The 15,026-nt window shown below is 45.6% G+C and overlaps 1 protein-coding gene across 3 annotated transcripts in view; it reads right to left on the bottom strand.

Annotated features, from left to right (window-relative positions):
- ETV5 (ETS variant transcription factor 5) overlaps window positions 1-8,703 on the bottom strand; it is a 41,397-nt gene extending 32,694 nt beyond the window's left edge. The window contains exons 1-5 of one of the 3 annotated variants that reach the window (XM_035133187.3): window positions 8,599-8,703; window positions 6,427-6,570; window positions 6,190-6,277; window positions 6,003-6,050; window positions 5,683-5,733 (exon numbers count right to left, since the gene is read on the bottom strand). In XM_035133187.3, the coding sequence (XP_034989078.1) occupies window positions 5,683-5,733; window positions 6,003-6,050; window positions 6,190-6,277; window positions 6,427-6,471 (232 nt within the window). In that variant the 5' untranslated portion in view covers window positions 6,472-6,570; window positions 8,599-8,703. Of the gene's footprint in view, window positions 1-5,682; window positions 5,734-6,002; window positions 6,051-6,189; window positions 6,278-6,426; window positions 6,571-8,195; window positions 8,237-8,558 lie in introns of those variants that run through there. The other 2 variants (XM_088670729.1, XM_060274600.2) reach the window with 2 other exon arrangements.
- Window positions 8,704-15,026: the final 6,323 nt, after the last annotated feature.

The following is a 15,026-nucleotide window of genomic DNA, read 5'->3' on the forward strand; positions in this document are numbered from 1 at the left end:
CTGGCATTTGAGCCTTAATCTCCTTGCCTCTTGTCTTTGCAGAACTGACGAGGTCAGAGATCAAGGGGAAAGGGACAAAGTCTCTATGCTTCAAGGCTTTTCATGCAATTTTGAACCTATCTCTGAACTCTGCTCTTCTTTCCCCTTTTTCTGACCCAGAAAGGGTGTCTACAAATAGATGTGACGCAAACCAGAAAACAATTGCCCAATTTCTTCAAATTCTCTCTCTCTCTCTCTCTCTCTCTCTCTCTCTCTCTCTCTCTCTCTCTCACACACACACACACACAGTAATGCACCTGTATGCTTTCACCAAGGAAAAAGTGAAGTGCAGGAAGCAAAATTCAGAGTTTTCAACATTCTCTTACCCATTCTTGGCACTAGTGTATTATCAAAATAGTCTTTCATTTGAATTGACTCCAACTGAAGTGGTTAAAAATACTTCATGATGAAAGAGATGGGAGTTGATCAGCAGAAATCTAAGCACTTTATAGAAATCTAGGCACTTTCTTTAGCTATGTTGTCACAACAGAGAGATCATTGTTGAGAGACCAAAGTTGTTTAAGAAGGGAACTGCTTCCTATGAAGTATACACTTTGAGTAGCATTATACAGATTTTTACTCAGAGTCGTCCCATTAAAATTAATGGCCATGACTAACATACATTCAGTAATTCCAATGAGCCAACTCTGAACAAAAGTTAGTTAAATGTTGTTCCCCATCACTTTTGGCTAAAGAGGATTTGACAGGTTGGAAAGATACAAAAACTTGCCCCTTGCCCTCTGACCTCATCCGTTCTGCAAAGACAAGAGGCAAGGAGATTAAGGCTCAAATGCCAGGCTGGTGTTGCCCTAAGTGTATGTCATTCCTTAAACAGGTGTACACTGATCCAGATCAGTTTACCAAAAGTAATCTGTATTTGTTTTTTTGTTGCATCTCACTCTGGTCTTAGGTTTTGCTGTGTTGATTTTGTGTAAGCCACCTTGTAAATGAAGTCATTAACTGGAGCAACAGCTTGAATTCTGATTTAAGAGTAGAACCATTGAAAACAATGGGAGTTAAGAAGATGCAAAGAGCACCACTGGATCAGGCCAAAGCCCCATCTAGTCCAGCATCCTGTTCTCAGAGTGGCCAACCAGAAGGTGCCTATGAGAAGCCTGCAAGCAGGACATAGGACAGCCAGTGTTAAAACTGAGATATGAAAGCTAGGAGCTAAATGGTATCTTAAACCTAGGTTAAGGGCGCAACAAGGGGATGTCTAGGCACAGAAAATGAAGCTGAAAATGAACAAATTGGAGCTAAAACATTGTGTTCATTTTTCATGTGGTCTAGTCCTTCCTCTGCCCACCCTCCTAATACAGTGGAACCTCGGTTTACGAACACCTCAGTTTACGAACGCCACAGACCCATCTGGAACGGATTAATTCACTTTCCATTACTTTCAATGGGAAAGTTTGCTTCAGTTTATGAACGCTTCAGTTTATGAACAGACTTCCAGAACCAATTACACCTAAGCTTCGGGTTAAGTACGCTTCAGGTTGAGTACTCCGTGGACCCGTCTGGAACGGATTAATCCACTTTCCATTACTTTCAATGGGAAAGTTCGCTTCAGTTTATGAACAGTCTTCTGGAACCAATTGTGTTCATAAACCGAGGTACCACTGTATTCTTAAGAGGGTCTCTTCTCCAGTCTTCAGAGAGTACAGTCATATCTCTGGATATGAATACTCCGGGTTGCGTACAACACGGGTTACGAATGCGCCAAACCCGGAAGCAATGGGTTACTTCCAGGTTCGGCAGTTTGCGCATGCGCAGAAGCGTCAAATGACACCATGCGCACACGCAGAAGCGCCGAATCGTGACCCGCACGTGCGCAGACGCGGGTTGTGTACTGCTCATGTTGCAAACGGGGCTCCAGAATGGATCCTATTCGCAACCAGAGGTACCACTGTAGCTAGAAGTGGGGAGGCAGTAAAAGGTCCTCATTTCCTTCCACTCTGCAGTTTTAATCTGAAATCTTAGAAGCAGTACTGCGCCCAGAGCTCAGGAACTGATTGCGCTGATGAAATTCCCTGTCACAAAATGAGCAGAAAACAATGGGAGCTTCGAACACTGAGGACAGCAGCCCTCTCTGCCACTTGTAATTCCCAGCAACTTGGTATTCAGAGACATATGCCTCTTTGACGCTGGAGGTAGTACAAAGCCATCATGGCCAGTACCCATTCATAGAAGATAGGGCTAAGTTAGTGATGGCTAACTTAAGACCCGCAATGGAGCTTAAATATAGCAGGCAAGTCCAGATGCAACACAATAAATCATAAAGTAAAACAAGTTCAAGTGTATACATTAGGAACCGCAATCCCTCTTCAAGACTGTTATCAACTCTTTGAAATACTATTGTCTCCCCCAGCCCCTTTGTCTTTATCCACAAACCCATCCTTAGCCACAGGAAGTAGTTGCCTGTTTAATAATTCAAGTCATTATCAGGAACCTACAGGAAGAAGGTTGTAACTGTTCACCCTTTTAACCTTCACAGGGTTATTGAAGGCTACTTCAAGAGAAAATACATCCTTACTGCTCCACAGGAAGAAGAAAAAGTTGACAAAATGGCAGGCTATGGCTGGGTTCCCATGTTGAGGCTACCCAAGTGTTCCTACACCTTTTTTTGGGTTGAGGATCATTTATTCTAATCAATATTTTATGTATTAACTCTATGTTTAACCTCATCTCCCTCATATTATCCCTGGGCAAGTTACAATTCATGTATGTATATATCTCACTTTTCCTTTAAAAAACATTGAAGTTTTCTTCATTTCTTTGTTCTTTTTATTGCACGTCTCACTTTTTCAATCAGTTGTCCAAAGTAGTCCACATTTTAAAATGTAAAAAAAGCATTTTTAAATTGTCACAGGAGAGGATGTGTGGATAAGGGAAGAGAGTTGTCCACTGGCGATGTCAGAGGTGACACACACAAACACAGAGAGAGCTAACCATTATGTAATTGGCCAGCCAAGGGAATTAGTCTCTCTCACCAAAACAGAACCGTTACCATAGAGGAAAGCCACCTGGAGCCTGCTCAACAAACTAACAATTGTCTGAAAAACACAGTGGGTGAGATCCAAGGTAGTGTGAGCAGGCATCCTCTTGTGCTGTGGGGCTTCTCCTTACTCTCCTCCCCCTAGCAACCCCCAAACCTTCAGAGTAGATTTCGGGAGCACGTGGGCGGGCGAGCAAAGAGAAACCAAAAGTCTCATTACGCAAGTGGGCAGACAGCATTGGATGCCACCCAACATCTGGAAGAGTCCCTCATTAAAGCGGAAGAAATAGTAGAAAAATAAAAATAGGACAGTAAGACCAACAAGTAATAGGAAACAGGCACCTTAGCCTAAAGCTTGTCACAGTGCCATTCTTAGAAAACTAGAGTCAAAACAGAGTCAGAGATGTGTGCAGACATATTGTGCTTTCTATAGACCTTGCAAAAGAATTAGCTTTTCTAAGTGCCACCCACAAGAGTACTCAAGTGAATGCATTCATGTAATCACATAATAGGAAGCAGAAGAAGAAATGAAAACCCACCACCACCACCCAAATTAAAATACATAGGACTGGTCCTAATTCCAAGACCACACATTCCAAGCAAACATTTTGAGGCAAAACAGCACCAACTGTATCCTTAACAGCCCCAATTCTAAACTCATTTACTTGGCACCAAGTGGCACCAATTTTAAACGGAACTCAAGTTAAGGGTGTTTAGGATTAGCATGTTACTCATGCAGCAGTTGATTTCTGTGCCAGAAACCACAGTAATAATGCAAACCATGAATCATCACACATCCATCTATGACATATTAAGCAAGAGCTCCAGAAATTCTTTCAAGTGCAAAAGATGCCCCGTTCATTTTTCTTTATTCATCTATTCATACAGCTATTCTGGTGTTATACAGCAAACCGCATTACTGAGCCTCTCAAAGGCCACAGAGCTTCACTTTGCAGATTCTGGGCCCCATATGATCTTTCCACCTTTTAAAAAAGTAAATATTGGAGATCCCCTCACTCTTTGGGAACTTTAGCAGGTTTCAGCGATATGTCTTCTCACCTTTGCTCAGAATTTAGCCCTTCTGCTATATTACACAGGGCACAATCCTCTCTCCAACCTCTGGCAATCAGTTTCACTAGCAGGTCAGAAGGGAAGCCTGTCTCCCCTACAGACACATGGTTCCAGTAAGATATAAATTTGGCATTACTAGATCCATTCCAGGCAGGAAGCTACTCATTGATATATAAACAGCTTCCATTGAGAATCCCCTCCTGCCATCGACCTGCTCACCACAAACACAGAATACATCGAGAATGCTCAGGCCAGAAGGAAAAGGCTTCTTAACCCAAACAGAACTCCTAATACCTCTCACAAAGGTTTGCTGCGGAGGCCCAGAACTCTGGAGAAGACATTTTGTTTTCCCCACAATCCTTCAGGCTCTTGAACCGTAAAAGCTTGCAGAGAGAGAGAGAGAGAGAGAGAATGAGAGAGGGCCTCTGCCAACAACATCTCCTCCCACACAGCCCGACTGCAGTTTATACTGCTCCGAGCAGGAGAACTGGAAGGGTTGGGTTAGAATGTCAACACACAGAGAAAATTTCTTACTCCAGGCTGCCTTTCATCTCAGGGAGGAGGAGAAGGATGAGGAGGAAAGAAAACACACACACACACACACACCCAACCAACCAACCAGTCTGAGGAAGCTTTCATGGCAAGCTTCCCACTTACTTCAAAGTAATCAAAGGGCAATAATTAACATGCATTTACTGTAGCACAAGATACACCACTGCATGCTGTGACAGAGTTTGAATCAAGAATCCGTTCCACTGCAGGCTATGTTTTCTTCCCTTCAAATTCTGTGGCAATCGGAACAGCTACACACACACACACACATACACCCTGAGTGGATGCGGAGTGACATTTCCACTTTAGACTTTTAAGAACATAATCTTGCTTCTATTTAACCTCTAACGCCCCCAAATCACAGTAAAAATATATATGCATATAGCATGCGTGCCTAAATAGCTTGCTGCCTGCAGAGGCCCAGGTGCTGAGCTCTCAGATGCTGCAGGTAAGGGAGCATTTTGGGGGTGGTGCAGTGTGAGAGGGACGGCTGCTCTAGCTGCCTTCTCAGAGCTGCTGGCTTGCCAATGACGAATGCTCCCTAAAGCTGCTCAAGTTTCACTAGCAAAGCTTTGTCCTTCACAGCTTCGCTATAGCTGCGGCTATAATAGCCAGAAAAGTCATTGAGGGAATTGGAAGGCACAGGGCTGGTGAGAGACAGAGTGCTCTTGTGCTTGCTGTCAAATGGATTTTAATATCTCTTACATTATGAAGTATTCATGGGGGCTTGAAAGGGTTCTGCAGAGATCAAGGTTAATATGCAGCCCCAGAAATGCTCAAATAAATATCCTAAGTCCGCCAATTAAAGCAGTGCCGTTAACACAACAGCCAGTGTCCACACCTTCTGTCTGCTCCCTTCTCGTCAAGATCCATAGATTTGACAAAAAACTTGCAAAAATACATTTTGGAGCTACATTTAATTAACAGAAGCAAAAACCAAGGGAGCAACTCAAACCTGTCACACATCTTGCAATGACACTACAGATTTCACAACATGTAGACAAATGAACAAGAGAATGACTTACAGTTATCGGATTGGAAATCTGGGACAAACTGTTCATCATCAGGAACTTGGGCTAAAAGAAAGGGAAAAAAGAAAGGGGAAAAACAAGGTTTTTTTCCACCAATTAATAAATAAATTAAACCCTACATTTCCTTCTCTAAAGACAAAGGAGCTCACAAGCCAAAATAAATATTAATGTCATACATTACAAAATAGCAAAAAATAAATAAAAATAAAAATAAAATAAATTTCCATAGAAATGACAAGCTTGACCAATTATCATAGCCAATAGGTTATCAAAGCGCAATGAGACACAGAATTGTGACATCAACAAGGATTTACCTTCAGCTAACCAAGCCTCCTGCAACTGGCTGAGATCCTGAAACAATTCTGAAAGAAAATAAGAACAAAAAATGGAGTATTTTTTTCTGCTTACATGCTTTTTACACATGCTGCTTAAAATGGTGATGTTTCAAAGATGCTTTTTTCAAACATCAACAACAAAAAAAAGGACGCAATTCTTCGCTACCTTCAGAATCATGAGCCAAGTCAGTGTCCTGAAACTTCCTTTTTCTGTCATTTACTGGCCTGCCTCGACATTCATCTGTGCAAGGTTTCTGGTAGAAGTAAAGAAATATGACTATGAAGGGCAATCATTCAAAAACACAAAACAGCAGAAGCAACATGAACTTTCGTACAAAAGAGCAGGGGGCACCACATGATAAGAAAACAAAACCACATTTAAAAATATGAAGACAAGTCCTACCCCAGGGACCATGAAAGGGACCTGCTGGTCATAAAAACCATCCATTGTGCTTGCAAATTCTTTAATATTTCCTCGAACGTTTTTAGCATTGAGTAATTCCAGGGTGAGAAGCGTTTTCAGAATCTAGTTCTGGCAGATTTCAGGCTGGAAGGGAGAAGAGAAATACAGAGGAATCAGACAATGTTCTGCCTTTAAGGCACCTGAAGAGACCATCTCTAACAGCACACGAGCATGTTCTGCAAGCTTTGAGGCTTATCTTTTGTGCTTAGTTAACATACATTAAACATGGGGGAGAGAGGAAGACAAATTATAGTATTACCCCCCCTCTCTAGCTAGTTGCTATGATATCCATTCATTAAGTTGCTGCTCTTTTTAAATCAATACACCAAAGCCCCAACCTTTAATCCATGATGTCACAGAGTTACTATGGAAACAGTAGTGACATCACTAAATGCGAATTACAACCGCTTAAGAACAAACATAGGGAGAACGGCATGGATTATAAGTCAGAGATCACATGGCTCGGAGTACATTTTCTCCCTACATGGTCGAAAGATAAAATATAAATAGCAACAAGTGCACAGGAAAGTCGACTGGAGTTAGTGAAACAGCTTGGCTTTCTGGAGATGATAATTATCTGCATGCAACTCCTCTAGGTTACAGAGAGCCAGTGCTCTTTTAACTTATGCCTAACCAATGCAAACCGAAAACTTCTCTTGATTTCAATGCTACCAGAAACGGTGCTTAGTACTGTAGCCATTCAAGCCTTGTTTGAAGTAGCTTATTTTTTTTTTGCTGATCTAAACCTTTGATTGCCAAGGAAATCTCGGATAATTTACTCGAAAGCTTAAAAACACACTGCAATAAATATCCATGTTAGGTTGACATAAGCCCCAGCACAAAATGGAAAACTGCTTGGTCCCTTGTTCTGCTGATGCAACTTTTGCTGCTCTTTGAACAGCCCATATATCTTCAAGAAATCTGCTAAGCAAAGGGCAGTTTTCAGTCATCCCTTAAGTAAATTCACCGTGAAGTTTAAACACGAGAGATTTATGGCCTGTTTAAAAGAAGCAGTTTTTTTCAACGAACTCCTCTCAAAAATACAGAATCTGTGGTCTTAAAAAAAACAAACTTGAGTGAGTGCGTTTCATAACATGGGGTTGGCGGGGGGGGGGGGAGAGAGACGAGAAAGGTGGTGGTAGCGAGATCGCTTATTAACTTATTTATCCAGCCTAGCTGACCAACTGTTGCAAACTGTTCCTAAATATCACCGCGGACACAAATATATTCCTTTCCGAACTTGCCCCGTCGATTCAGAGCAAAAAAATGGCAAAAACGGCGATTGGAAGCAACATATTTAAAAACACGTCGCGCGTACTAAATTCGCTTTTCTATCTGGCCGCTGCTATTCGCCTTCCTCCAACCCCCCCCCCCGTGCCCCTAGGAAAAGCCTTTAACGCAGCCAAACAATACAATTAGCATCCCCTCCCCCGTGTGCAAATCTGGCTTAAGTTTTATGAATGGCAGAGCAAGCAACAAGAGCAGGTAGAGTGTAACGAGATCCCCGGCGTAGGGCCCCATTCACAAAAACAAGGCACGCACTTCCCAGCTCGCTCCATTCACGAAACGCCTTCAGAGGCGCCCCCACCCCTACAGCCCTGTGCAGAACGCCGCGAGGAGACGCAGCCCCCGCCCCCGCACTCAAGGCTTCATTCACACAAAACCAGCTCCATTCATAAAATCGCCCACATTCACAAAAAAAAACCCACCAGCAGCAACCGCCTCTCGACCTAGCCAGTGCCTGCTGCAGCCTGTGGCGGCGCGGCTGTGCAGCCTTCCCTCGGAAAAGCTACGCCGTAGCTTCTCCTCCCGCCCGGCACTCTTTTGCAGCCCCCAGACCTGCCCCCTCCCGCACCTGAGATCCAGCCAATTGCTTACCCCAGGCTCCAGCAGACCGGATCACTGCCTGCATCTCAGTCACGGCATCCCAAGCTTATCCAAACACAACCCCCCCCAACATTACTTTGCACCCCCGAACACCTGCGCCCCCGCCAGCCTCCTCCTCAGGCCGCCCAGCCGATCCCACAACTCCCAGCACCCCACCGCTCAGGACCCCCGGCCCCGATCCCTACCCCAGTCCCCGGAGGCTGAGTCGCCTTCGCCCCTCCTCACCTGGCCATAGAACTAGCGGGCTGCTGTGCATTCGCTAGAAGCCCTGGTTCTTCCTCGGGCTGCCGCCGGAGCCCCCGAGCGGCCTCCAGAGCCCGCCCCGCCCCGTCCCCATTGGCCCACGGCCCCGCCAGAGGTTGTCAGTCTCAGCTTGTTTACCCTACCACGCACCCAATGGCGCTCGGATGTTGCAACGCCTCCCGGTCCTGAATGGCTGCGGTGGCCCAGCAGTGCGTTCTAAGCCCGCCTCCTCGCAACGATGAACTGCCTGTTTTTTTCCTCTAGGGAAATATAGCCAATCAAGGCGGCCTTGATTTACATACTTTTTCGAGGAGCGTTTTCATTCATAAAAAAAGGAAAAGAAAGAATGGTCGCGTTCCGAGGGCGAGGCAGAGGCGCGGGGAGGGATTTAAAGGGAACGCGCAGCTCGGCGGCAGAGTGTCTGTTTTTGCCAGCTCCGTTACGAAGTGAACGCTCCTTGGCTGCCCACAGTCCCGTGCCGCCGCCTTCTTCTTCTTTTTCGCCTCGCGGCCGCACGCAAAATCATCTCACAACAACCGGCCAGCTCGGCGGCGGCCGGAGTAAGAAATATCGCCATAGCTAGCAGATCACCCTCGATTTTGGCACCTGAACTTCATTCTTATTACCACCCCCACCAGAAATCAGGGCCATCGTGAAGAAAACACCGTGCCCCCAGCAGTGCCCTGTTCATTCAGCTGCAAGGGGGAAATGGCAGGAACAAAATCTTCTGACCTTTCATCTGGGGCATTAATCCAACGACCGCATTTTTCGTTACAAACAGTGCAAAGCCTGTTAACATTTCAGCCCAATGCGCGCATTAGTAGACCAGTAATGCTTAACTCACAAGAGAAGTGCGATAGGATCCGGCTGCAGAAACTGCTGCGAGTCCTTCCTGGGACTTCTGGAATAGCCTCAGGCTGCAATCCAGTGTGTACACACTTAACCTGTCATGATGTGGGGTCTTCCCTATGAGTAAAGAGGTATAGAGGTGCATTGTAGCTACAGTGCCCTGTGCCTGTTTACTTGCTTGAAAGCTGCCTTAACCAAGTCAGACCACTGGCCCTCCTAGCTCAGGACTGTCTACACTGACTGGCATTTTTGGGACTCCTTTGGGACTTGGGAGACATGGGCGTAGCCATGGTTTTTGTTGGGGGGGCAGAACCTTTGATTTTTATTGATTTTGATGGATTTAGGGGGGACAGCTGCCTGCCCCCTTGGCTATGCCCATGCTTGGAGATGCCAGGGATTAAACTAGACCCCCCATGTGCAAAGCAGCTTCTCTACTGCTGCTCTAAGTGTGCTTTTGGGCTGCACCCAATCAGAGACACTATTCTTACAGGTTGAGAAAACAAGAAGCACCCTGCAGGATCCGATGAAGGACTAGTCCAGCATCCTGTTCCTCACAATAGCCAAACAGATGGCTAAAGGTTGCCCATGAAGGCAGCACCTCTAATCCTGGAGGTAGCATATATATCTAGCACAACTAGTCAGCAAGTCAATATGTCCCCCAGACTGCCTGAATTTCAGTTTGCTCATGTGAGATCTTCTAGGGCCCTAAACTCAGTTCTAAAGTGGGGAGGGAGCCACTGGCGGAGGAAGAGGGGAGCAGAGGGAGCACACCGCCCCCGGCAGAGAGCCAGTGTGGTGTAGTGGTTAAGAGCGGTAGACTCGTAATCTGGGGAACCGGGTTCGCGTCTCCGCTCCTCCACATGCAGCTGCTGGGTGACCTTGGGCTAGTCACACTTCTCTGAAGTCTCTCAGCCCCACCACCTCACAGGGTGTCTGTTGTGGGGGAGGAAGGAAAAGGAGTATGTTAGGTGCTTTGAGACTCCTTGGGGTAGTGATAAAGCGGGATATCAAATCCAAACTCTTCTTCATCCTGGTGGGGTGCCATGTGGCTGTTTCCCGCCTGCGCTGAGTGCCACGTCCCTGTGGGCAGCGCGCCACGCCCCTGCCTGCTCTCTGCCCCCCCCCCGGAGCATGAAGCTCCGCCACTGAAGGGAGCCACTTTCCCCAGTGACACTGGGAGGGTGATTCTAAGGCACTGGCACAGAACATCTCAGAAGGTTTGTTGGGCAATGCAGGTAGCCTTAAGAGGGAGATGCAGGATAGGGTGCACATGGCAGCAGCAGGCGAGTAAGCAAAGAAACAGTGTGAGGGAAAAGGGAAGTCGAGGTGGCATGGGCCTGAAGTTCATGCAGAAGTAGAGGCAGCAGCAGTGGCAGCAGATGCAGACTGTGGCATGGGAAAGAGGAAAGAGGGCTTGCAAGAGTAGGTCTGAGTAAGCAGAGGACAGAAAAGTGGGACAAAGCCAGCAGGAAAAAGAGAAGTCAAACTTGGTCTGGGGCTGGGCCTCACCAGCTGACCCACTCCATTTCACTTCCACACATTTCCCCACTATCTCACTGATTCAGCCTTTGCCATTGTGATGCCCTGCAGATGGGCAGGGGCTGATGGGACTGGGGCTGATGGAAGTTGTAGTCCAAAACATCTGCAGGGCACTGCATTGGCAAAGGCTGCTCTAGTGGCTTATAAAAACACTACCAATTCACAACCCGTTGAGTTGTTCTGATCTTAACATGCTCCTATGAATTGTTCAACTGATAGCAATGTAATTAAACTTGTGGGAACACTTGGGTCCAGGCCAGTGAGTGCTTCCAAGTCATGCTTTGGCGTCAGTTACTGTTTCAGACAGACAAGCGGGTTGCAAGAGGAAGCAGAGCAGCTTGTTGCGAGGTTTCACTTTCTCCTTGCTGAGAGAGTTACTTTATCTTTTTCCTAGCGAGGATTATCTTTAATTCACATATTTCCCTAAGAACACACATACACACACACACACACACACTCATTTCTGGTGTGAAACTAAGTTCTAGTGTGGAATTTGGAATTGCCACTTGCATTGCAGGGAGACAGAATACTCTTATCCTTTTTTAAGGTCAGGAATGAGAGCATAAGGCAAGCTGAGCTTGCTAGTCTAGGGGCATGATGGTCACTTAGGGTTCAAGAGGTCCTGGGATCAGTTCCTGGGCAAACTCTACTGTACTTGCTGGGCTACTTAGAGGCTTTGTGTAGGAATAGGTATAGATCAGGCATCCCCAAACTGCGGCCCTCCAGATGTTTTGGCCTACAGCTCCCATGATCCCTAGCTAACAGGACCAATGGTCGGGGAAGATGGGAATTGTAGTTCAAAACATCTGGAGGGCCGAAGTTTGGGGATGCCTGGTATAGATACTAGGAGAGGATATATTTATTAGATATTATCATTCTTTCCTCACGTTTGTGAATTCAGCAGAGTTTAGATAGGCTAGTTTTAGCTTTTTAATTTTAGTAATACAGGATGCTTTAAGGCAGACTGGATTCTCCTGGTACTTTCTCCCTTTTTAAATCCCACAAACAATCTTGTAAAAGGTAAAAATAACATTTACTCACCCAGAATACTGGTATATATATCAACTGGCCGTGCACCACCCCTGGCGCCATGATCCCGGTGGGGTGCCATTGTGGCTCCCCCCCCCCCGTGCTGGGTGCCACGCCCCTGCGGGCAGCACGCCATGCCCCCTGGGACATGTGTAAGCCACGCCCCCGCCTGCTCTCCGACCCCGGTGCCGGAACATGAAGCTCCACCACTGTATATATTTGCTATGCCCTCCCCGGGTCAGGGCACAGTGGGAGCATCTCTCAGAGTTCTCTCTAGCAAACTTACAGGAAAACTCTGTGACCTTCAGCTCCTATCATGTGCCTATCTAGCAAACATGCATTGTTGGTTTGATATCCCACATTTTGGTGGGGTGACAGGGAGAGGTTTGTATGCTGATAGCAACAGAGCCCTGGCATCTTTGGGAAGGAACCATGGAAAGCCAGGTGTCATTGGACTCCAGTTCCCATTCCCCCTGAGCATTGGCCATGCTGATGGGAGTTGGAGTCCCTCAACATATTTAGGACATTGCATTGGCTACTTGTGCTTTATGCTGTCTGTAGGCACCATGGCAAAATTGGAGGACTAACATAGAACCACATGAGAGATATTCATTCATTCATTCATTCATTCATTGTATTTATATACCGCTTGTTTGCCAAAGCGGTTTGCAGTTGAAAAATATAAAAACAAACAAATGGCTCAAGATACAGGACTGTGTTATCTCACACTGATTTCAGAAGGCAATGACAAACTCCCTGGCCTGTACTTCTTCTTGCCAGCCTTCTCTCAAGGCACACAAGTCTTTCTTTAGTAGCCCCAGGATATAATTGAAGAAAAAATAATTTGGTCTGTGTTTTAAGTGAACTGAACTAATTCACATCTCTTGGATTAACACATGCCAAAAATGCACATCACTGCATATGCTTTCTGTAAACAAATGTGCAGGAATGGGACAGAACAGATTTATGAATAATCAAACACAAAAACGATGCAGATCAAACAGAGATGGATTTGTCCATCCCTGTGTCAGGAAGGTGGCAGGGAGCCCCGAACTTTCTCTGAGGCCACCTTCAGGAGATGATGGTTATGAACTCCCTGGCCTGGGCGTCTTCTTTTCTGCCTTCCTTTCAGGACTTTCTTGAGTAACTCTTGGGAAGATTTATTATGGTTTAAATGGGCAGTATTCTTTGCAAGGTGTTGTTATGGTGTGTGAATATGTAGACACAATATCCACCCCAATAACTCCAGATCCATATTATATACATTTAAAACATATTCAATGCACATTTTAAGCATATTACTTCCTCCAAAGAACCCTGGGAACTATAGTCTCACCCGCACAAAGCTACTATTTCCAGCACCATTAACAAACTACAGTCCCCAGAATTCCGGGGGGGGGGGGAGTCATATGTATTGAACACATGTGGGTCTGGTAATACATTCATGGACCATGCATGCAGCTGACCTCTGGGCCTCCTTAGCACATGTGCAGATGCTATGACACATCACACGGACAGCTTGAACAGTTCCAATGGGTTTGAGGTGTTTTTTTTGGGGGGGGGAGTTTTGGACCCATCTGTTCTGGCAAGTGGCCAGGAGGATATAATTAAGGCTGAGCCTCTAAAATGAGGTCCAGTCTGTGCAATTTTTAGGGTATAAAATCATTTCTAAGGCTAAGTGGTGGACCCATGGAATGGTGGTTCTGCAGCCTCGACAAAGCCTGTTTTATTAGCTGGTTTGATGGAAGAAACTGTTTGAAGAAGTCATACTTTGCCTTCTACATTATACTTTTCCACTGAAGCTCTGCTGGAGAGAGGGTAGAATAAATTTGACTAAATATAACCCATTCTAAAAAAACACCAACCCCAACAACCATAGGCTCTAAATTTAACACAATACCTTTCACATGGAGTTTTTCTTTGGTTTGGGAGACACGTGAGCTTGCCTGCTGCTGCCTTTTATTTTTTGTTCTCCTGGGATGGAGGGTGATGGGGAGGGGAAAGAAGCTGATTATTTATAAACCAGGAGGTTTGATTTATACCGGCTACAATGACATAAATCAGTCTTTTTTATTTTAAAATTAAATGCTCCTTAAACAAAATGAATGGAAATGTTCCGTCACTGCTACAACTGGGCTTGCTTTTTTGTTGGACTTCCAAAATATGAAGAGAATGAAATGATTGGAAGTCCCCTTCTTCTACAGCATCCCAACAATTGTTTCATGACTTTGTCATAGCTGGAGATGGGCCAGGTACGCGTAGAAGACATGGGAGCTCAAGGGCAAAATGCTTCCTATCCAGAATTTGTTATTTACAGGACAAATGACAGTCCAATGCCCTTCACCCAGTTTCAAGGAAAGCAGGTGATCTAAAGTCTCCCTTAGCTGTCGGGGCTAGAAGCAAGAGCTCATAGCTCTGTTCAGGTTGGCATATCCAGGGGAAGCCAATTCAGAACCCTCCAGATGTTATTGGATTCCCCATCGGCCACCATGGCCAATGGTCATGAATGATTAGCGGGCAATACATAGTTAGATAGACCAGTGGCCTGACTATGTTCCAATAAACTGTGAATGAATGACCTGGTAGATCCAACATGTGGTCTTCAAGAACAGACCAGCTAAAAGTGAAGAAACTCCCACAACCTTGGTTAGAGTGTGTATTTTGCCAATTGCCTGCGAGAGGAGCCTCATATTTCATTTTGGTTTGGACTGAAGTTGCTGTTGACTGCAGCTGGTATTACGGGCTTGATTGTGGCAATGGGTTTTTTATGATGAGCACTTTCCCAAGACAGACAATGTAATGTTAGCCTGGAGACAAGGACTCTGCTGTGGCTGGGTTGTATTACAATTACGCCAATAAAGTGGTGCATGTGTGCAACACCAACACCAATATAAGAAGACAGAGAGTCTGAGGTTGCCATTGGCCCCCTAATGACTTATAACCAATGGCTACTTGAATGATGGGCAACTGTAAATGTGGTTGAGCACATCAAG

The sequence above is a fragment of the Zootoca vivipara genome, chromosome 5, assembly GCF_965207765.1.
Source record: "Zootoca vivipara chromosome 5, rZooViv2.hap1.1, whole genome shotgun sequence".
Taxonomy (NCBI): Eukaryota; Metazoa; Chordata; class Lepidosauria; order Squamata; family Lacertidae; genus Zootoca; species Zootoca vivipara.